The sequence below is a fragment of the Neopelma chrysocephalum genome, unplaced genomic scaffold (genome assembly GCF_003984885.1).
Source record: "Neopelma chrysocephalum unplaced genomic scaffold, ASM398488v2 Primary Assembly neopelma1_25, whole genome shotgun sequence".
Lineage (NCBI taxonomy): Eukaryota > Metazoa > Chordata > Aves > Passeriformes > Pipridae > Neopelma > Neopelma chrysocephalum.
The window spans coordinates 41436087-41459122 of NW_020897694.1; the positions used below are offsets into that span (position 1 = coordinate 41436087).

The 23036-nt window shown below is 37.6% G+C and overlaps 1 protein-coding gene across 7 annotated transcripts in view; it reads right to left on the reverse strand.

Annotated features, from left to right (window-relative positions):
• Positions 1-23036, reverse strand: part of ARHGEF7 (Rho guanine nucleotide exchange factor 7) — a 124044-nt gene that overhangs the window by 35219 nt on the left and 65789 nt on the right. For 6 of the 7 annotated variants that reach the window (XR_003532912.1, XM_027675073.1, XM_027675074.1 and 3 more), the window contains 4 exons: positions 19338-19432; positions 18964-19059; positions 10843-10965; positions 500-638 (listed from right to left, as the gene is read on the reverse strand). Coding sequence is in view for 6 of the 7 variants with exons in the window: in XM_027675073.1 (XP_027530874.1) it covers positions 500-638; positions 10843-10965; positions 18964-19059; positions 19338-19432 (453 nt within the window). In the remaining variant the exon portion in view is untranslated. Of the gene's footprint in view, positions 1-499; positions 639-10842; positions 10966-18963; positions 19060-19337; positions 19433-21836; positions 22105-23036 lie in introns of those variants that run through there. The other variant, XM_027675079.1, reaches the window with a different exon arrangement.

Here is a 23036-nt window from a genome sequence, read left to right on the forward strand (position 1 = left end):
CCATATGCCTTCTATTTCTCTCCTTTGTTCACACTCCAAACACCTAACCTACAAAATGCAAAGGCGAAAACAGTAGCTCCTCGAATATCTTTCCGTACTGTAAGAATCACTTTTGGACCGTGGTGAGTAGGAGTCAAAGGGACTATTTTGGTGATGTGTTCGACATGCTGAGGTGAGAAGCAGCACTCCTTCTACAAGATAAAGTGGCCTCAAGTAGTATGCAGGAGACACATTCGATGCCAAGCCAACTAAAGACCCCGATAAGACTGTTCTAAGAGTGATGATTAGCTTCTCTGGACAGTTTTACTTTAAATGTTTAGTTTTTACAGGAAGTTTCACTGCACTGAGTCTTAAATAAACCATTGCAGCCTGTACTTTAGAAGGCTGACGGAAGAGCAAACAAATGTAGTTTTGGGTCCCATCATGTTTGACATGTACCTTTAAAATAATTGTTGTCAAATCATCATTAAGCTGGAACATAAATGCTGATAAGATATACCTCCATGTGCCTTTCAAGTTCTTTGAGTAACGTGGGGTATTTATCCAGACGCATAAAAGGTTTGCTGAGGCCTGTGGTCAGTACAAGGATCCCAGGGCTGTTGGCACCTTTCATCTCCATGAATTCTCCTAGCTCCTCACTGCGTACACAAGATATTTAAGCAAATTAAGATTAAATTATCAAGACAACTAAAATTATATTGGATTCTTGACTTCAATCTTTCACCTACAACAAAATATGCCAATAAAACAAGGGGTCAAATAAATAAAGTAATTCAATACAACTTAAATGCTGTGATCAGTTTATGCAGTAAATAAACTACAGGAACAAAGCCATTTGTAGATTTGGGGTCCATCCAGGGAAAAACAGACACAGGATCCAATCCACCATTCTAGGCAACCATTGCTCAAAGGCAATTCCTAAACACTACCCCATCCAAGCAATGATTAAGGAACAAAACCATTTGCACTATATTCTATTGCTTAGCTTTTTATTCTAGTAAAATAACACCTGACCTTAGAGGTGGTTTACACAGGTAATATACAAGTCAATGGCTTCATATTTAAACAAAAATTAGTATTTTTTAGGTGTTGGGCACTAATGAGAAGACACAGAATGTTTCAGGACTTTCTTCCCTCCCACACTTACATGTTTAATGACCTCATCTCACGCATCCAAGGTGTTACTGCAAAAAAACTAACGAACATCCATACAAATGGTAGAAGTAATTACTGTGTAATCTATTCTTAAATTGAGTTAGGGTTTCACTAAGGGTCTGCTTAACACAACGTAACTTGTTTTGACAGCAAAGCTGTTGTAAGAAATATCTGGAGAAGGGGAAGTAGAAATCCATGGTACTTGGAGAGCAGGTGTTTTTTCATATTTGAATCTTTTACAAGAATTGGTCCAGCCACTCAACTTTTTACAGTAACTCAGTTGAAAAAGCAGTGCATCTGAGAATTTCAGCTCACTTTGCTATCAAGGAAACAAAATAGCTACATCTTCTGCTTCCTTATAAATCAGAGCTTTCAGAGGACTATGGTGGAGGAGAACTAGCTTTTCAAGAGTTTAAGTTACCAGGAACAAAATGAGCCCTCTCTATTGGGAAAGGAAGATATAGCAGCACCTGGGCTGATTGCCAGGCTTCATAAAATACAAATTGCAGAAGAACACGGGATTCTAAAGACAAAATCTAAATAAAAGAAATTCAGAAAGTTGCTTATTAAAAAGACAGCATCTTACATTCAAGTAATCTAGACATCTGCAGATGAGGTTGCTCGTGTTTTAAGCCCTTAATATAGTAAACCAACTAGTTTTCAAAAAAAAAAAACACACAAGAAAAAATGCTATTCTCATGTGACAGTCAAGTAAATTGCACTCTAAGATATTCTGAAAGTCCTTACTTTCTACTGATCAACAGCATTACGCTCTCATAAATCGGAACTACTACTTAATTTTTTCCCCCTCCCTAGTCATTGGCATTGTCTCATTTTTCAAAGGAAGCCTTAGCCAGATACCATATTTAGTACTTTCAGAAAGTGTAAAAAAGAAAACAGTGTCAAATATCAAACAGCAATAAAGGACATATACACTTGTGCATTATGGACACATTAACAAAAGGAAAGGGCAAGGATCTCTAAACCTAGGGCACAGTGTTTCCAAGCAGAAGTGAAAGCAAATCTTGACCTGCTCGAATTCCATAGGGAAAAAACAGACAACACACTGACATAATACACACACTCAATTATCCGTGAGTCATGCTATTTAAAAGTATTATGTAGATTTAAGACAAAATAGACCATTGTACTTCCCCCAAGACACACACAAATACTCCCCCTCATTTCAGAACAAGTGACACTGCTTATTAATGTAATTTGTCCAAATAGATGAAGACAGCAGAACAAGACATCAACATGATGCTTAGGGACATGGTTTAGTGGCAGACTTGGCAGTTGGATTTGATCTTAGAGGTCTTTTCCAACCTAAATGATTCTATAGTTCTACGAACTGTGACATTCCCACCCCAATATAAGTGCCTCAACCACTATCTCACATGGATCGTTCATCTTCCAGATGTTCACAGAAGAGAAGGTACTTTTCCATACAGTTTACTCCAAGTTTACTTGTCTTCAGATTAGTTAATCAGTATTTACTTACACTACCTTGCTTATGTATATCCAGCACTGTTTCTGAATTGTCAGGTCCAACATCACTTTTTGTCACCTCTTTTTAGAGCTCACCACCCCCATTCTAACGAGGCCCAGGCACTCCTTGGTGCATGTATTTGTGCAATTTCTGCTGCATTCAAATGCTGAGTCCAGAAAAAGAGTGAGGGGATTTCCCAACACCTGCTACGCATTTTAAAGATACAAAGAGAAGGGCTAGGCACACTTAAAGACTTTGCTACATTCCTTTTAAGCAAGATGTATCAGCAATTCCAGGCCTCCTAAAATCAGCTTGTGACATAATCAGGTTTTAGCCAAAATTAAAACACATTGAACAACCTCCACCAATACCTTGCAGGAAGAGTCACAATAACAGAACACAGATAAGCCTGAGTACTTTCTGAACTGAAATTTAAAATTAGGTAAAGCTGGCCAACTTGGGATACCTGGAGTCTGAAGACCTACTTTGCCTAATGCTTTCTTAGTCCCAGGCTTTGCTCAGCAGAAAAATCACATGAACTTCAGAACTTGACAACTGATTCCAGTGGCACCCTAAACAGGACTAAAGATTTTGACTGATAACTATGTCTTGGTTTTACAGTGTTACCAGGTACTTCTTGATCAAGTATTCCAGGACATTCGCTGAAACATCAAGTTGCATGGCTATGCTGCAGTGGCATGTCCTCTCCTCCTGACTCAGATTAAAGGAAAGAAACTGTTTCCAGTAAGTAATGAAGACATGACACCCAGTTTCCACAGGAAGCTTTACCAAAGTTCACCTATGCAAGTCATTCTGTCAGGAGACACCCAGTGGTTTTAAATTTCAATTCACTACGTGTATGACACTGATCATGTGCACACCACTGTTTTTTTTTGTTTTATCCACTAATTCTACCTGTAAGCACCCCCATCCATGTCAGTATCATAAAGTTAGTTTACATACAGTACTTGGTATTTCATCATATTTCATCTTTTGAAGTGAAAGACATTTGCTATGAGAACCAAGAGGAAGTAGCTATTTATACTCATTCACTACATTTTGATTGCTTCAGTCAGACACACAGCCCCTGCTGCTTAATTTTACCAACTCTGCCCCTTTACATTATCTACTATTCTTCTGCATTTCAGGCAGCATAATTCATACAAGTATTATGCAGCTTCTCTTTTCACCCCTACACAGCAGTATGTTCTACAGGATGTGCCAATCTCAAATACCACAGGCCATTCAATTTAACATTGTTCTGATCGGTGCTAATTTTTGCCCTTAGGTTGCAAAAAGGTGAAAACCCCCATTCCTAATTACTTCGGCCATCTCCATGCTGTCAGGTGTATACAAACACATTATATAAATTATATTTGCTAAGCTACCCACTAACACAATGTCTGCACTTTCTCCTCCCTTTTTTTTTTTTTAATTTAGCGCTTCTACAGCAGAAGGAACATTGGTTACCATTTCACCCACACTCACATCTCTAATTTTCACTATTGTTGTTCCATTTCATCTTGACTTCAGCATTATAAAACAGACGTGAGAAAACACAAAAAAACTCATTGCAGCCTGAGTTAAAACTGACTATATGGAAACCTGAAATAAAAACCTGGCATTAACTTGTTTTTGCTATCTGCTCTGGAATCCCTTAAACTAAACACACTTTTTGGTTATGCCATTCACTGCTCAAGCGATACTTGGTTGTTTATCATCATCTTTTTACTTAATCACAGTATAGGAACCTATGGAGCAAGTTGAAACCTCAGCTCACTTGGAAATGTACACAAAGTCCTGAAAAACAGGCTTAGCAATGGCATCATCAGCAAGCCTTTTATACTGAGAAGTGTTAATAGGTGTAATTAAAATTGAATGATGTAGTTTTCCTCCCAACATACCCAAGAGGACAATATTTTCTTTCATACAATTCTGCACTTCCCTCTGACAAGTTTTGACACGCCAGTTCGCTCAAGCTCCAGTCCTGAACATGTGCACACACTCCACTAATACAACAGTTCCCAAAATTTTGTCTGAACAGTTCCATCATGCAGACCCCGTTATCATTCTACCCATGCTATACCAATCTGCCACCTCTGCAGCTTTGTTGACATAAAATATCCATCAAAATGTGGATGTTACTTTAGCTCAAAGTGAACGTCTTTCATTTAGTCACAAAAGATAAATACAATACAGGATATAATGGAAGGGTTTACTTTCAATAACCTATGAGTGGCTTAAAATCCTGTTCAAACATGACAACAGTTCACAACTGGCTTTTAATTAATTGCAGCTTAAAAAAAGTCAGTGTCAGCTGCTTTGCCAAAGACAATGGCTCTTTCATGTCACAATTTCAATTGATGACTGCAAGCACCACAGTCTCCTAGGCAGCATACACCAAATGAAACTCCAGCCCACAGCTACGCAGTACATTTAAAAAAAAAAAAAAAAAGGTATCATTTAGCTGAACAGGAAAAACTTTTGAATGGTGAAATCATCAACTCAGTCACAACTGCCTAAGTAGCTTTTCAGAAAGAGGCAGATGAGACCTTAATTCACTACTTACATTATTTTACACAATACAATGCAGAGAAGCATACTGAAGTGCTGTGCTTCATTTATTCTGAAATCTCAAGCTGAAAGTTCTCCCCATTCCAGACTAGACTTAGTTCACACTTGTGATATTTTAAAGGTCACCATGAAAAGTGTCTTTAAGCCTTATTAATATATTCAAATCTTTCATAGTATATCTGCCTCAAAAGCCACAAATCAGACTAGGGGAGGGAAGAAAACAAGTTCAGATGTGCCTACAAGTAACAGAAGGCAAATTAAAAAAAGGCTATTTAAACTTGAGGAAAGCAGATCCAGAAAAATCATTTAAAACCAGAACTTACACTTCTGAAGTAGGTCTCTGTTTGTAAGAGATGGAGCATGAGCTATCACTGCTGAGGGGTCTGAGGACTGAACACAGGCACCGCATTTTGAGAGCGTTGTGACACAGCTTGGCTCAGCAACCCCTCTACTGCAGCTTTTAATTTCCTAGGGCTAAACTTCCCAGTCAAGCTCCTCTCCCAGGGACTGTTGCTTGGCGTATGACATCAGCCTGCACACTTGCAGGCTCAGGGATCCTCCAAAGTGGGGGAGGCACAAAGAGTTTTCTGACTCAAGCTGATCTGTATTCCATGCTCCAGTTACTCAGAGTAATTGTGATGTTTCAGCTCCACAAATTTTATCCAGACCGGTAGGTCTGTGATGCAAGTGTAGAATATGCTTGGGACATGTTATCTAAGAGAACAGAAGAATCTAGCAAAATTAATGTTTGAACAAGCAAAGATTTGTGAATAGCCTTCTTGGTGCTCAGAACTGGCTCGATACTTGCCACTTAGCAAAATAAAAGAGGCAGGTGTTTGTCAGTAATTTTTGGATGCTTTTTCATCAACTTAATTTTCTTCAGGGAACATTTTTCTTTTGTTTGTTTTAAAATAAACACAGTGCTTTTTAAACAAAGTAAAGAAAACTTAACATCACACTCCACCCCTCCAGAAATTACATACCTAATGCTGGTTACATTGGGTCTGCACTGTCCATATTTCTTCAGAAGAGTGTTATGTCCACTGATCAGTGGGGGTTGTTAAACTTTTTTTTTTTAAATTACACTATCTACCCTTCAGTAATTTCTATATTTAAATACCTTTCCTCTTGTCATTTTTGGATGCAGTCCATACAAAGTGCCAGTCCTAGCTTCTGCCCCCTCTTTTTCTTTACTGGACTTTCTCCTTGTACTGAACTTTGTGGCTTGTGATCTTCCCCAGGTAGGTAATACTTCAGGTTCCTGGCACTCCTTACTCGGTTGTAATTACCCATTTCTGTACTTTGTATCCAACTAGTTTTCTTAATCTGAGGGAAGCTCATTCTTTTACACCTTCAGTTGCTCATTCTCTTCCTGCTCTTACTGGAATGCAAACATATGTCTATGATCAGAAGTACACAGAGGAACCAGAGCTACTTTGACTAAACACCACACTATCAAGGCAGTACTGCTCTCACCAGCTATTCTCTCCTAAAATAATACCATATATTGGATCACCTACCCTTGCACCTACCCTTGAACTGGGATCTTCAAGCAAAACTCTGAGATACTAGAAACAAACCCGACACAATGGAGTCACACAGGTATGACTGTTACAGAATAAAATAAACAAATTAGGGATCCTGTACACTGGCACTATAGCCACTATAAGAAGGGAACTGTGGAGGGTACATGCAAAACACTGTGCTCTGCCAGAGCCACTACCCAAACTCCAAACTCCACCTCTTCAGCTCTAGCCAGTGGCTTAAGACACAATTACAAGATACGATGACAGATTTGAAAAAAATTACTGAATCCTTCAAAATAATTGATTTATTACACAGAAAAAAGTTAAATTCAGGAAAAAAAAGTATGCAATAGATCCAAAACAATTTCTGAGACAAAATGCACCTACCAAATCTCAAGACAGTATAAAATTTGAGAAATTATGTTGTGTACCAACTCTAACACATGGATAAAACTTATAAAGCCACAACTGGAACCAAGAGAATCTGTCTCCAAACTTAATAGAAAGCTTTTGTTGTTGCTGTGATTATCAGAGGAAAATACAACCTCAGAAACAGACAGCTCTGGAACCTGAACTCCTGTATAAGGCTCCATTAGGTTTTATGCTCATTTCTTCATGGTCATATACACTCAGATCCCTAATGATACTTATTTTAATAGTTTATTAATAATTTAACTTACTAAATGAAATATGTTTGTGGCTTTGAAGATTTGAACATCAAAAATCTCTTATTCTTTAAATAATATAATTAATCTCCTTCACACCTCACTACATATTTACATAAATGTGTACATATGTGAACATATATGCACACACATCCCCTTATTTTGTATTAATTGAATAAAAGCCCCCATGTTGCTGCTGCAATGGCAAAGAAGAGAAAGAGGAAACAGACAGGCATTCATATTGGATGCCATTTAAAAAAAAGAGGGGAAAATAAAGCAAAAAAAAGACAGTCACATTCCAACTGAATGCCCCTTTTAAATCTCTAATTCAACCCGAAGTACTGCTATTTAGAACTGGCTTCACAAAAATGCTATTCAATTTTTTGTCTAGAAGTCCACAATGAGTCTGAGTAACTTAACATCCTGTTTTATATATATGTATGCACAGACACAGACTCTTTACCAGGTGTCAACAGCATTTTAACAGGTATTACAACACTGCTTGAAGAGCACGCTCAATACCTCAGCAAATGACATATAAAAACCTCATATGTGTAATATTCCACCAAACAAGACAACTGCTTACAATTTTGATGTTACAGTGATCCAACTGGTTAAAGAAAAAACACAGTTAATGTTTCAGTTAATGACAGCCAATTTTCTTCAAGCTGTTTTTAGTCAGTGACAGTAAAAAACCAACAATATTATATTTTATAGAATAAAGAAAACCAAAACCAAAATAGAGGAAAAGTTTCTGAAGTTTCATCTAGGGCAACTAGCTAGGAGATGGTTTTGATTTCTTTTTTGTTGGTATGGTTCCCACTAAAAACAAGTGAGCCTAATAAATTGCAGAAAATACTAATTTTGTGATATAAGAATTTGATTTAAAAATATTTGTTAGGTTTTTTGTAAAAAGGCTTTCAGAGGCACAGTTAATACATACCTGTTCATTTTATGAAGTGCACAGAGTTCATGGCAAGAAATAATCTTCTGTAGGCAGTAAGATTGGTACAAATCAAATATGTTCAAAATCAAACCACTCCAGGTTGTTCCTTTTCCTCTCTCTAAAATGCCACTGCATAGCACAGCTGTTACAAACATGATATTCAAATCCAAGTATTCCACAAACACCTATTTGTCTCCTATTTTTTGCTGGTATAAACACACATAATATGGTTTTGAACCCTCTGCTAAAACTGTACTCCTAAAAAAACCAACAAAACATCATCTTTTCTTAAAAGACTTAAATCTTGGTCTTTTATCCAGTATTAAGTGCAGTGTAGTTGTTACATCATTATTACAATCATGACTATCCTCAAACCTCATGGTAAGTTTTACATTAAGTTTTATAACAGATGCTTTTACACATGAAAAACATCTCAGCTAAATAGACAAGGAGACAGTTCTGACTATTTTCCAATCAGTCTGTTATTCCCCTCTTTCCCCATACTTTTAAAACAATGTAATTAAAAGTTTTCTGGCATTCCAAGAGGAAAAGGTTTAGAACTGCTTAAAGCCACTTTCTGATTTCTTCATGGCAGTTGTCTCAAGCTGAATATTTAGTCAAGCCACTTGCTAACTACAGCAATGTTGGACAACAAAAATTAAGGTATTAGAATAATAAAATAAGGGTAATTAAAAACAACAGGACTTAATTCTGTTGAGTCACCTTTGGCAACACAATAGCATTAAACAGAGAACTGTCTATCACAACTTCTCTCCCTTAAGCTATCTCATGCAAACATCAATTGCTTTGAACTTGCTTCCACATCCCAATTATTTAACTCCTCTATGATACTTATATTGGCTCTGCCAGGATTTGATATCAAGCTGACTTCACAGACCTGAAGCTGAATTTTTCTTAGGACAATCTATGCACAAAGAAACATGAAGGAGAAGAAATGCTTCTCTTCTCCATTTGCAGAACAAAAAGGTTTCCTCCCTCACATTTCTATCACCATTTCTCAAAGTTGAGAAAGTTAGGATAATCCTTTACAATAATCTCCAAATCTAAAGAAATGTAGATGATCACTTCGCTGTCACATGTCATCCTCCATCTATAAGAGGTCTGGTCTTAAATCCCAGCCCTCTGTATGGAAAGAGCATAAAGGCACAAACAAACAAAAAAATCTAAGCCCAAGAGTATTAAAAACCCCACAGGCACAGATCACCCAAGTATTTTAACCATTTATCAAAAATGGTACTACAAGAGGGCCATTTGAAAGAAAGCAAACACTAAAGGATTTCATCAGGGAGTTTTAAACATTTTTTTGTCCTACTGAATTTTAATAACAAAAACTTACCTTCTTTCTGCCTATACTGTAATGTGAATTTGCATCTTGATTTTGTAAACCAGGGTTGAAACATAGTTGCATGTATTACTAACAAATGATATTTACGTTTTTTTGTCTAAAACTAGGGGGTTTATCTTCATAATATTATGAGTAAAGCTCACAAATATGCCACATGATGTTGCTGTTAAAATGAAATTTGAGTTCCTGAAAGAAGCTAACACTATAGTAAAAAATCAGTTGTGCTCCTCTTCGTTTACAAAGTGCTAAGAATACTCAAAATTCTTGAGGATGGATTTCTGTCCATCACAAGAAGACAAACAAGGAGGGGGGGATGAATCAAAAAAGAATATATATCTTGCTAGAATTTGTCCTATGGCTAACCTTTAAGAGGAGGTCATGGTTCTGTCCTGCACCACACAAGCAAACATAAAAAGCCCCAAAATAACAGACGATTCAGCTTGTGGGTCATCAGGAGAATACAAATACATAGCAAAAGTTTGTGAAAGCAGATTTCTTGAATCGAATTCTGGCCTCAACACTTTTCCATCAAAGTGATACAGGCCATCCTCTATGCAAATTCAAGGCCTGTTCAAAAGCTGAGCAACCTACATCATGTTAACTCGGCATCCTACATCTTACACACAGAAAACAGTAATTTTGTAAACTTAAAAAGCTACACTCGTATCACTCAAAAGTAAAGCTAAGGGTATACGATTACATACAGACACACAGGATTTTACAGGGCTAAGTTACAGCGCAACAACTGACTAGAAAGCCTATTAGTAGTCATGCCAATTATGCCGTGATTTTACAAACTTCTTTTGATCTCAACATTTTTAAAACAAAGATGACAACCAGTAACGTTTGTTTTACCTATTCAGAGTCCAGCATGTGTTCTTTCAACAAAAAAATTCTTTCAAATAGTTGATAACACTGTCAAAAGTGACAAGCTGGTCCTGATCATACGAAACAGCTTTGTGTCATGGGACTTTTTGTCTTTTTTTTTTTTTAAATAAATTTTTTCCTTAAACAAGGTTCACCATACTAAACACATGTCAAAAGAGACATCATAGCTTTACAATGCAAGTATGTTGCACACCTTTTGGTATCAGACTTAAAAGACCACAAAGTAAACGTACCTGTGTTCTGTGAGAACATTTACTGCTGATGGATGGTTGGCACAGTATGTAAGGTATAAGCTTTTCATTTGAGGCATCAAATTTAGAAAACATCCTCCAACCCTCTGCTGAGCTTCAGGCAACCTAAAAACAGAGTAATGAATATGAAAACACTGTAATACCAACCAGACACAGAAATAAATTTAAAGACTAGAAAAGCAGTGTATATTGTGTGCTGGTTTTGGCTGCAGTAGAGTTAATTTTCTTCACAGTGGCTGGTATGGGGCTGTGTTTTGGATTTGTGTTAAACACAGGGTTGCTAATATCGAGATAGTTCTGCTATTGCTGAGCAGGGCTTACACAGAACCAAGGCCTCTTCTGATTTTTGTACTGCCATGCCAGCGAGAAGGCAGGGGGGGAAAAGGGAAGTTGGAAGGAGAGATGGCCAGTACAGCTGACCCCAACTGACCAAAGAGATATTCCATACCATAGGACATCTTGCTCTGCATAACACTGGGGGAAGAAGAAAGAAGGGGGGATGTTTGGATTGATGGTGTTTGTCTTCCCAAGTAACTGTTGCATGTGAGGGGGCCTTGCTTTCCCAAAGATGGCTGAACACTTGCCTGTCCATGGGAAGTGGCAAATTAATTCCTTGTTTTGCTCTGCTTGTGTGAGAAGCTTTTGCTTTTCCTATTAAACTGTCTTTATCTCAACCCACGAGTTTTCTAGCTTTCACCTCGTTCCCACTGTGGGGGAGCGAGCGAGCGGCTGCATGAGGCTTGGCAGCTGGCTGGGGTAGAACCAGGACACACTGTCTGTTTGGTTTCGTTTTGTGATTTTTGTTTTGTTGTTATTTTTGTTTGGGGGTTTTTTATAAAAATGACAGATAGATTTCTATGGTTACCGACCAGCATCCAACAGTTTTCTTCTCCTTCTGCTTATGCCACCATAGTATAGGCAGAATATAATACATACCTGTAGAACTGTCATTCAGCAAAATATTTTCAAAAATTAATGGTAAATTAGGACCTTCTTTAAGGAGTTAATTTTCAGTGAATATACCCATCTGTTAGAACAGTTTATGATCCACTTATATATGCCATGACAAATCTTAAAAGCACTATTTCAGCAATTAAGACAAAAACTGGATGGAGTAGCAACAGGATTCTCTTCCTTTACCTTACACAAGCAGAGATGATAGGATTTAAATATTCATTAAAAGATCCAAGTACCTTCTTAAGCTCTAATAACACAAATAGAAGCCAGTTACAGTGCAGTAACAGGCTGTTTTTACACAATTGTCACTCATCTTCCTTTTTAAGGACCATAAAGCAGTTTTATGTTGGGTTGTAACCAGGGCAAGAATGCTGCTTTACCACCATCAGTGCAGAAATACTTTCTATATCTTTCATGTTCAGATACACCACATTTGCTAAACAGTGAAGGAAAATTTCACAATTCTGTTCAGAAAAGCTTATTTTGTCTAGCATAAAATGGTGCTTAAATAATAGCAGCCTCAGTGACTTCAAAAAAAGATGACTCGGCAAGAGAAACATACTTAGAAGAAAAGCTTACTTTCACACACTCTTGATAAACCTAATCAGTTTTGATCAGGTTTGCCAGAGAAATATACACATATTCATATAAGTCAAGAAGGACAGGATATGAAGGAAGACAGTATGAATATACACAATGTAATTTTTATACGTTTTTAGCAGAAACTGTTATTGCACATTGCAGCAAGAAAATATCTGGAGTACAAATATCTGAAATTGGCTGCATGACTCCAGCTTTGAACTGGTACAATGAGCAGAGAGTACAAGTCTGACTTCTGATTTCTGCATCAATATAAGCAGGGTGGGGGTGAAAGAAAGAGTGCAGCCCTTCCAGTCTTATTCCTATTAACTCCTTAAGCTGTATAGGTGAGATACAAAAAAGCACACTCATACTTTTTTAAAATCTCAAATAATTTCCAAGTTATACACCAACTAATGGAAAAAAGCATATACTCTAACCAGCCATGCATCCTAACTGTTACTATGCCCCCATTCTCAGAACCACACAGAAATACCCATACTGGGCTGCTTCCTATGCGAGAACAAATAAATTGGACAACAAAAGAGCAATATTGTAAGGGTGTCAGAAGGGATGAAACTCTTCAACAGAGCAACTCCCACTTGAAGGACTAAGCCTCTTCAGCTGTAGGTTGTAGGGTATGGCTAATAATAATAATAATAATAATGGCCAGTCTTCGCGAACGAAGATTGGGGGAAAGGTCTTTTACCTTTCCAGCCTGCGCAATGGATTTTTTAGGTGAGACACAGCATGCGCTGAACTGAGCCCACCCTTTAATCCTAAGGTTCATCTGCCGGGGCCAAGCAAGCTTGGACAATGGCAGTGAGGTCCTCAGGACGTAGGTTTGTTTAGAGTGACCTTCTCATAGATGGATGGCCTCACAGGGCTAACGGGCTCCATCTGCTCGGGGGACTGGGATTCGAACCTGGGTCGCAGAGGTGAGAGTCCCACATGCTAACCACTAGGCCACCAGGGGTCCCCGGTACGGCTAATAGCCAATTGTATAACCCACACTGAAGCTAAACAGAAGATGGGACACTAAACTTTCATCAGTCTTTGACTACAAACTTGTTCCTGACACCTTGGCTAAACCCACCGTACAACATGTGCAAGACAAAATGTTTCAATTTCTCCACACACTTGCTCTCCTTGCATAATGACTGCATTTCCTAACATAAGTATGCAGTCTTTGCTTCTTTGCAAGATGAGACAGTGGATTTTGTTGTTGTTGTTCTCGTTATCTATTTTACTACTCTTAAACTCAGTATTTCACTCTGCTATAAAGCTAAATGAGTCCTCAGTAAGTACTCAATAGATAAAGTGTTCGTACAGTCAAAGGGCTCCATGCAAAGATCAGTTCCAACAATTCTCTCTTGAAGAATATTGTTTTTCTGAAAAAAAAATAATTTTAAAAGTCAAGATTTTCTGTAGTTGTCCTGAACATGTACATAAAGTTCCTAGATATCAATATTCAGTATATTCCCTCTGGAAAAAAGTGAGAGATGCTCCAGTGAACCTCAGCAAAAGAGAAAACATTCAGCTTTCCAGGACAACCACTCCTCCAGGCAGGGGATATTCCCATCCCGCTCAGAGTCATCTTGTCCCACTCCTTAGGTTTGCTCATAGTAATCAAAATTCAGAGTTCATGCCAAGAAATACTCCTCCAAATTTCAAAACACTAAGTCTGTCTCCTACTAAGCTGTTCAGTCCCTCTACAGAGCGTGGGAAGACCTACCCCAAATGAAGTCAAAATTGACTGCAGAGATGTTCAAAATGTGAGGCAGGGGAAACAGGCTTCCTGATTTGAAGGCGATGTTCATTATACACACCTAGAAAACAACAGCTGAATCCCCAGCACACACATCATGCCAGACACACTCCGATCATGTTATCAGCACTCCCTATATTAAAGGCTAGGGTTCATATTTTACTGTCTGCATCTTTATTTCTCTTGAAAAAAAAAAAAAAAAAAGAAGTTTAAATTCTGAAATAAATGCTGCTAAGCAGCATTGACTGAGAGTCTGGTTTTGCAGGTTTTTAGGGGAAAATGAGGGGCATTCCCCAGCATACTGAGGGAATGCTGTTCTTACAGCCTGCCTAGCAGCATTTCCTGCCTAGCAGCTGGTCCCCTTTAAATAAATCTAAGCATGAGCTAATAATACATTCTTCGAGTAATAGATGCAGCCAAAGTCACAAACTCTGAAGACATACTCAAGGCATATAACTCAGTATTAAATAGCAGGAGGCTCCAATATACAGTTGCTAAAAATGGTTTAATTCCCATTTCATACTGTAGTGATGTGGGTGGAGGGTGAATTATGGCTGTTTGCACCAAGCAGACATCTGTGTCTTCTCTGTCTGCTTTCTTTTAGGAGAATCAAAGACTGACATTCTCTTTCATGTGTTGCACATGCATTGCCACTTTATACTGCACATTCTTTGTTGAATTAAGCTAATTAAAAGACTTTATAAGTGGGTGGCAACTTATCCCCTTTAACTTTTCTAATCCATGCACTAGTTGCAGGTGTTCTATGATTTTCAGTAGATAAGTTATCTATACCTCCTTTAACTGCTGAAGAACCAACAACTTAATGTGTATCACCACATCATATAAACCCTTTGGTAATTAATGTGTTCAATAAAAAGCATAGTTATTTCACAATTCATTCTGAAGTTGTCATCCAATATTCTTCTCATATTTGGTACTTTAATTAAAAAGGAATCACATAAATATTTATACATATATATAAATTATAACAACTTCAGTTCTAAAAAGCCAAAGGCATCTTTTAATTCTATTTACAGATGTAAGAGAACCACAACAAAGGCTCTGCTGTTGTAGACATGCTAGAGGAATCATCATATGACTATATCTAAACTACCTGACATTATCTGCTTGTTGGAGTTATATCCAATGGCTATCACTTCTGTTTCTCCAGACTTAAAATGGGTTCCCACTGCCTGGTAATTTAAGGAAAGAAATAAAAAAGTAAGTGTGATTGAACAACAAGGTTAGTTTTAAGACAGATCAAAACCAGCAATCAGAACTGAACTAAAGCTGGACTGACAGCTGACAGAAAAAAGGTGACAATACAGAATATCTAATCTTCTCCACCTCCTCTCACAAAGATAAACAGCAGAATTTACTGACACTCTCTCAGCCTCTTGAAGGAGCTGGAGCATCAATAGTAAGTTTGCCATGCTTGCAGGAGGTCAGTACAGAAAATGCCTGTACTGCTCAAAAGCTAATAGCAGAGAAAACCCATGAGAAGTGAAGGTCTGTAAAAATTATTACAGGGTAATTGTGATTATTGACTCCAAGGGGTGCAGTTTGTGAAGAAACATAAGATTGGATGTCATCTCCGGAGGCTTCACAGTTAACAAGGTTACTGAAATAAGGGGCCACTTCTCAACTTTCTGAGCTACTGTGTGCACAAAACGAGGTAGTATTCAACTCATTTACAACACTTCAGTCTAATTTTCAATGCTCTCTTCAAAACCACACCTTTCACTAATTGTCTCTTTGCCTTACATATCAGACATCAGTTACTACGCATGTTTGTTTCAGGATATCTAAACTTGTTAGTGTTCAAATTTACTTAATATTGATAATCTTGTTTCTATTGATACCCATGATAACCAAAAGTAAAGGATGATACTTGGATAAACCCTTAACAGACTTAATTTGTGTCTGCACTCCAAAACTAAACCTGAAACACTAATTAGTTTTGGATTACATTTAAATAGTCTCCCTCTCACACCCTGGTTTCTCCCTTTTTTTTTTTTAAATTCCATTCCACTTCAGGAATAGAAGTATCTGCTTGCACTTAAACACAGAACACAATGACAGTTATTGTGACTGCAAGAGAAGGGGCATGAGGAAGAGGGGACAACAATCGAGCTATGGTTGCTACAGGGTAAGGGGATAAGTCTGTGATACTACCTAAAAGACTTCAATTTCCTACAGAGAAGATTATACCTAAGCAGTTCATGCAGGCTGGTGTCACACCACTCAGGCCTGTGTGTCATGTGCCTGTCCTTACTGAGAAGTACAGCCATAGACTGACAGCTTCTGTTCCCAGGTAAATGGAAGAATTTTTTTGTGGAGCAGGGGTTCAAATCAGGTTCCATCTCCAGCTACAAAAATACTCATAGAGCAATACTTCCAGTGTGATCATTTCGGCCCGAGATTACAAAGGTAGAAATAACCACTCAATTTGGACAAGTTCAAGGAGGACAAACCTTTAGCAACGAACCAGAAAAGCTTCAAGGCTTTGAGCAGAGTGGGAGGATGGCACACAACTAAAACCAACCCAAAATTCAAACAACTGTTTCCCCTAAAGCACACAAAGTATCCACTACAGCATGTTATATTCCAAAAAAAACCCCACAACCAATGTTTAACAACAGGAGGATTAAATAAGCCAAAGTGGTGCAGGTAAGAAGAAGTATGGTACAGGAAAGTTTCTGATGCTGAAGTACACGCCAGGATTTGTTAAGAAGAAAACTCAAGTGAAAAACTGTCTCAAGGTGGGTGTGGAATTTAAAATTCAACTCATGCCCAAGAACATAAATTTTTTTGAGCAACATAGGCTGGTAGCTCTACAACAGGCAAGACATTGGCATTTGTTCATTCTGACATGTCAAGTTAGAAAAAACACCACACTGGATGTTGCAATGTGAAGTGCCTCACTGATGTGACTTCTCTGCCAAAAATAAAATTATAAATCTATTTTCAGCCCTGGAGCTAGTGTGGGTTTACAGAACAGGTTCACCAGCCAAAAAAAATGGCAAAATGACAAAGAGAAAAAAGGTAGCAGAGCAAGCATTCTTCTACAGGATGGGAATCATGATGGACTAGATTCCAAACACGAGGACACTATGATGAAAATTAAACTGAAAATACAACTTGTCATGACGAGCATATTTATGGAATGACAGTAACACAAAATATTTGCAGTAACCCTTCAGTAACTCCAGGGCATCACTTCCTGTGCCCACCTACTAGCATCCAGTATGTACCTAGTTTATTACACAGCAACATTTCACTTAGCAGAAAGAACAAATAAAGGACATCATGCATTAATATTTAAGGCATATGATCTCCTACTCTTGTTTTTAAAACCACCTTAACAAAATGTTTCAAAAGATGACAGTTTGTTCCATGCAAGGTACTTTATTTCCCTAACTTCTGATTCACAGAAACAAAATCACTGTAACAAAAGAATGAGAAAACAAAGCACAATGACAAGAAAAGAAAGGAAACATTTGAGTTTGATGACAAATGGTTGGTCACTTTCAGGGATTTAGACACTTTACTGATGAAGTCTGGAATGAACATCCTTCTTTCTCACATGCAGCATGAAAGAAAGACCATTTCAAGAATATTTCCATTACACTGCTGAACAGTCATCTGAACTACACCATCCTCCCTTCCCTTCTCTCTGATCTAAGTTGTATAGAGGCAAGAGAGAAGGGCAGAAGAAGGTGGTAGGAGAGAAGTCAGCAACGGTCCCAGGCATATGGTACTGCCTAGTGGAGATGTAGCTTATACTTCATCATGACAAAGCTGCTTCTTCACATAGAGCAGCTCAGAAGTGAGGAAGGAGAGGTCAAAACAAGACACACTGAAGGTGACTAAAGATCACTTGCCAAAAGAGGTATTTTCTCCTGCATCCAAGACATTCATTCATTCAGCAGACTGAAACTTGTCTAAGCCCTCAAATTCAAGCAATTCAAATTACTAATTTGGCAGAAATCAAGAAAATTTGAAGTAGGAATGTGACCATGTGGTAGGACAAAATCAGAATATAGGCAAGGAAAATGACAGAACTGAGGTTAGGAACAGAAATTTTACTTTCAATGGAGTTTTAACACTAGAAAGTTGTTAGGACAATGCAAATGTGATATGGTCACCTTCTTTCTAGCATCCCCAAGTGCTGAGGTAACAAGCTGAAAAATACCAAGTTACCAATTCAGCCTCAACTACAGAAGGAGGAGAAGTGTCTTCATCCCCTTCTTTCTGTGCTTCACGCTTCCTATAGCAGCACAAGCATTGAGGGGTTTTATTTAATTCAGGTTGTTCTTTCTGCCTATCCTGGCCACCTCTCCCAGCACCTTTTCATGACTACCATTGTTCAGGCCAGAAGAACAGTAAGCACAAGCATTCTCAGAACGCGCTTCATCCAAGTCGCTTATCTCCTTCTCCACTGTTCCACCATTACATAAGGTCTGTTCATTCTTTCTCTTACTTTTAAGAAAGTACTTAAAATTCATGCCCCCAAAACAAAACCCACCATTTCCCTACTGGTATGCAATTGCATCATGGAAATTTGTAAATTGCCGTTAAACTAAATCAAAATTTCTACCTCTGCAATTGCATCCTAGGGCCAATATCTATCTGTACAAGCAATCAATACATTCTCCAAACATCTATTACTGTACTGCTGTGGCAACAATTCTTACAGTGAGAAGAAAAAAAAATTATGCCCAACAACATTAGCAACGAGTAATAAAAAAATATTTGCATGTTAGAATTTTACTGTATCTCATATGCATAGTACTTACTTGGTGCATTCTTCTAAAGACTGTACAAGCATTTGCTGGAAAGAACTTATTTCTTCCAGGTTTCCCATTAAGTATGAAGTATTTGCCAAGGTTAACCTGGAGCCAAAGTAAATAAAACATGCTTAGGTTTTCAGTTATTGACTAACTGTGCATTAATACAATCTACAGTGTTAAAAGAAAGTGCTTACTGGTTCTTAGATCAAGGACCTGACTGTTTCAGTCAGCAAGCAAACTGAATAAAAGCAAGCCCTGCCTCAAGAATCTCATAGTCCACAGAGGAAAATACACATTGACATTGAAATTTTGACCACGTTAACCCTCCCCAATACATGAGAGATCTCAAACAATTCAAAACACAGAACAAACTCACATACTTTTCACTGGCTTGTAATGGTCGCAGGTAGTTTGAAAGCATTGTTTGTAGCTCCTTAGCATATTCATTTTCTGTTTCTAATATATTTTGTAGCACCTACAATAAATGACAATTGCTAATTGGTATTTTTTAAGACCAGTTTTAAAGCATACTAAAATTTACCTAGCATAAGAAAAACTTAAATGAGTGTTCCTACATTAAAAATGCAAGTATCAGCAAGAAAGCATTGAATACTACACATCTATGAAATTCACAGGGAAAAAAATCCACTATACACATGATGAGCCATCCTTCAGCCATATACAAAACCAGTAGTAAGCTAGCAGGAATTTCACTACTTAAAAACTTTAGTGCAAAATCTGAATGTTATAGAGTGCTCTTCCAAACCCAGGGTCAATTATTCCTCCTATGTTCTTCAGAACAGTCACAGATCATCAGAGGCTGGTAAAGCACAATAGAAGTTGCAAGAGAAAAGAACAAATAATGTTATTTTCTCAGTCTCAATTACAACACATTACAACTAATCTTGCTAGCAAAGTGTTTACTCATTCAGATGCGTTGTTCTACCTAGAACATCTGAATATTAATGGATTTACAAATAACAAGTAGTTTCCAACTTCATTTAGCAAAATGTTTAGCGTTATTACATTATTTTTAAATGGGACTGCCCAACCTTCCACTGGGAATACACTACCATGAGAAAACTACAACAGATTCTGATGCAAAGCCAAGGATTTATAAAATACAGCACACACTTGGTTTTTGGCTGAATATAAACCAACAACTGGAATACTCCCAAATATGCACAGGAAAACATTTTACTGGGTCATTTCCAGGGAATCTGCTTTACGATATCCTCTAATATAGTCACATCAGGTTCTACTGTGCTTCTAGTTGCCAAATTATTTTTTTCTCCAAAAAGTTAATGGTTTAGCAAGACAATCAACAGAATTAAATGTAGTTCAGTGAACAGAACTGAACTTTGAAAACTTATTGCTATTCACTGGTCATAAGCCACACCACAAACCTTCTCATTTTGCTACATGCCATATTTGTCAAGCCTACAGTAACATCTCATTTCAGCATTTATAAGAACGACTGTAATTGAGTGCATTATTCACTGTTGTAGTCAATACTCTTTCTTAGGAAGTAAAAAAAGCCATTCATTCCTAAATGCAAACCTGATGAAATAACTTTAAATAGATCAGTATGTCAATGAAGAATTCACTGCTCCTTTCATTGGTGTCATTGATTCTGCTTATTCCTTGAATGCTTCTATTCATTTGGAGGGAGAGAGAGACCATTTGAGTTCATTCTTTTGTTGCAAAACTGAATCCTGAACTGAAGATTAAAATGTCTCCATTCTCTGCTAAACACTGTGGCAGAAGAATGTCACAGGGAAAGTTATAGCTACTAAGAAATTACAGCATACAGTACAACACGGACACATAAACTGTAAAAAAGCTAAGGGGTTTTTTTACCATTTAGACCATGGAAATAAAATATTTCCACCAATCATAGTACTAACTAACCCCCATATTCTCTTATACATATATAAAACAAAGAAAGCAAATTGTTAAAATGGTAATATAAAAGTACTTAGCATCTGTGAGGTTCAAAACTAAATGCAAGACCAATCTTTTTCAATACAGCTTTTTCTACAAAAACCTCCCAGCCCAAAGTTCTTACACAGCCATTAGCAGGGAAAAGGAGACTGAAAACCAAGGACACAGTGTCCCAATGAAGCACTGAACAGTATTAAAAGACATTCAAAGATAAAAATCAACAAATTTGCTAGAGATCTTGAAAGGCTGCACCACTGGTCCATTTTCTCAAAGACTATTTTCATTCTCTGCTATAAACAGCTGTCTGAAAAGCTTGAAATAAAACTAGTTTTATGTTGGACACACTCATTTTCCTGTGCTAGTTTGGATTTTTATTTGAGGATTTTCTTTGCAATACAGAGAACACGGGATTGGAGGAAAAAGACTTAAGCGAGGCAGGGAGGTAATAAAGAGAAAGCTTAAAAACTAGAATTAGCATTCTGACAATTAGTGGAAAAAGGAAAATAAATGCAACTGTAAATAAAACTATGCTACAAAACCTATGCAGAGTACCAGATGCACTTACACTTTATGTTATTCTAGTAGTTCACACTATTACACACTACTTCAGATATACATAGCTTTAAACACTTCCCAGGACACATTAAAACTATTTCAGTTTTTTTTAACAAGTACAATTTCCACTGCATACATTTTTTACTTTGAATATATTTTTTAAAGAATAACTTTGCTTACACAGTTCTAAAACATTATTTCTGTGAAATCTCACATTCTTCCAGCTTGACTTACCTACCTCACTGAGAAGCTATGAGGATTAAATGCTTGGACTGTGCTTTGAAGTGACAAGTAGCCAGCATTGTAATTCAGTATTTTGGCACCAGAGAACCCTTACAATTCCTCATATCCACATCTCACCCGCATGATCTAATAATCACCTTTCTTCCCTTTCCTGCTTTCTGTGCATTCTGGCTGCTGCAAGACCCCATGAGACCTTGAAGACTTTGTTTCCACAACTCCACCACATTTGCACACATAAGACCGAGTACCAAAAGAGCAGCATTGAAGTGGCAGCTTTTGCAGTCCCTAACACTGATGAATGGCAGGCACAGACAACTGAGCTCATACAGCACCAGCTCTCTCAATCACACAGCATGGAAAATTCAAGCATGGTTAACAATTCTGTCACACAAAACCTCAGTCATCTCCCTAAGGCAATAACTATCACCGAAAAATGGATTTAAAATGACCTACATGAAGCCGATCACCTTCCAAATCAGAGGGAAAAAAGGCAGAATACAGACACACTTGGGCACGATCCGTTAGCACATTTCCATTTTTTCATAGTAGTATGGCACTCAACCAAAATATCTCATGCTTCGGCAAAATGGTGATCAGTATCTGATTTTCCTGAATCAGAATTTGTGAGATGAATCCCTTAAAACAGGCCCTTGAGAGGGGCAGTGTAAAGCACTGCACAAGTATACCATACCTCAAGGGTCCTCAAAAACTCTCATAAAATTCAGAAGACACAAACTCTTGATCCAACTTTAAACACTTCTTTTGGGGCCGTTCTGTTATTTTCCATTACTTTTCAAACACTTAAATGAAAAATGAAGTCGTCCAAATACTCATAACTATGGAGAAATTTGCCCATTTCTTTACCTGCTTTTAGAAAAGCTACTTAATCTCAAGGCAACTGTGAGTGGAGATAACCTAGCTTTATTTTGGACACTAAGTTATAAATTCTCAAGGGATCTCAAGTAAAAATAAAACTCAGAGTAACACCTGCTCCGTTTTCAGAGAGTACCATGCAACAAAATGCCCACTTACTCAATAGTTACTAAATTACTTCTACATGAAAAATGCTTGATGCTTGATCATGAGTCTGGTTCATATTGCACACTGCTGTAGACTTGTACCATTTTATGGAGGACAAGACCTCGGCATTCTCTACTAACCTGCATTCCTCAGCCAGGCAAAATGTACATGTGTAACAAACGTCTGTCTTCTCAGCAACACTTACTGCAAGGTGCAGCTAATTAAGCACACTGAGACTAGAAAGTATGTGGTTTGTATTACGAACTTCAGACAGAGCTCTGTGAATCCATAAAGAACATATTTACAAGGGTGAGAAG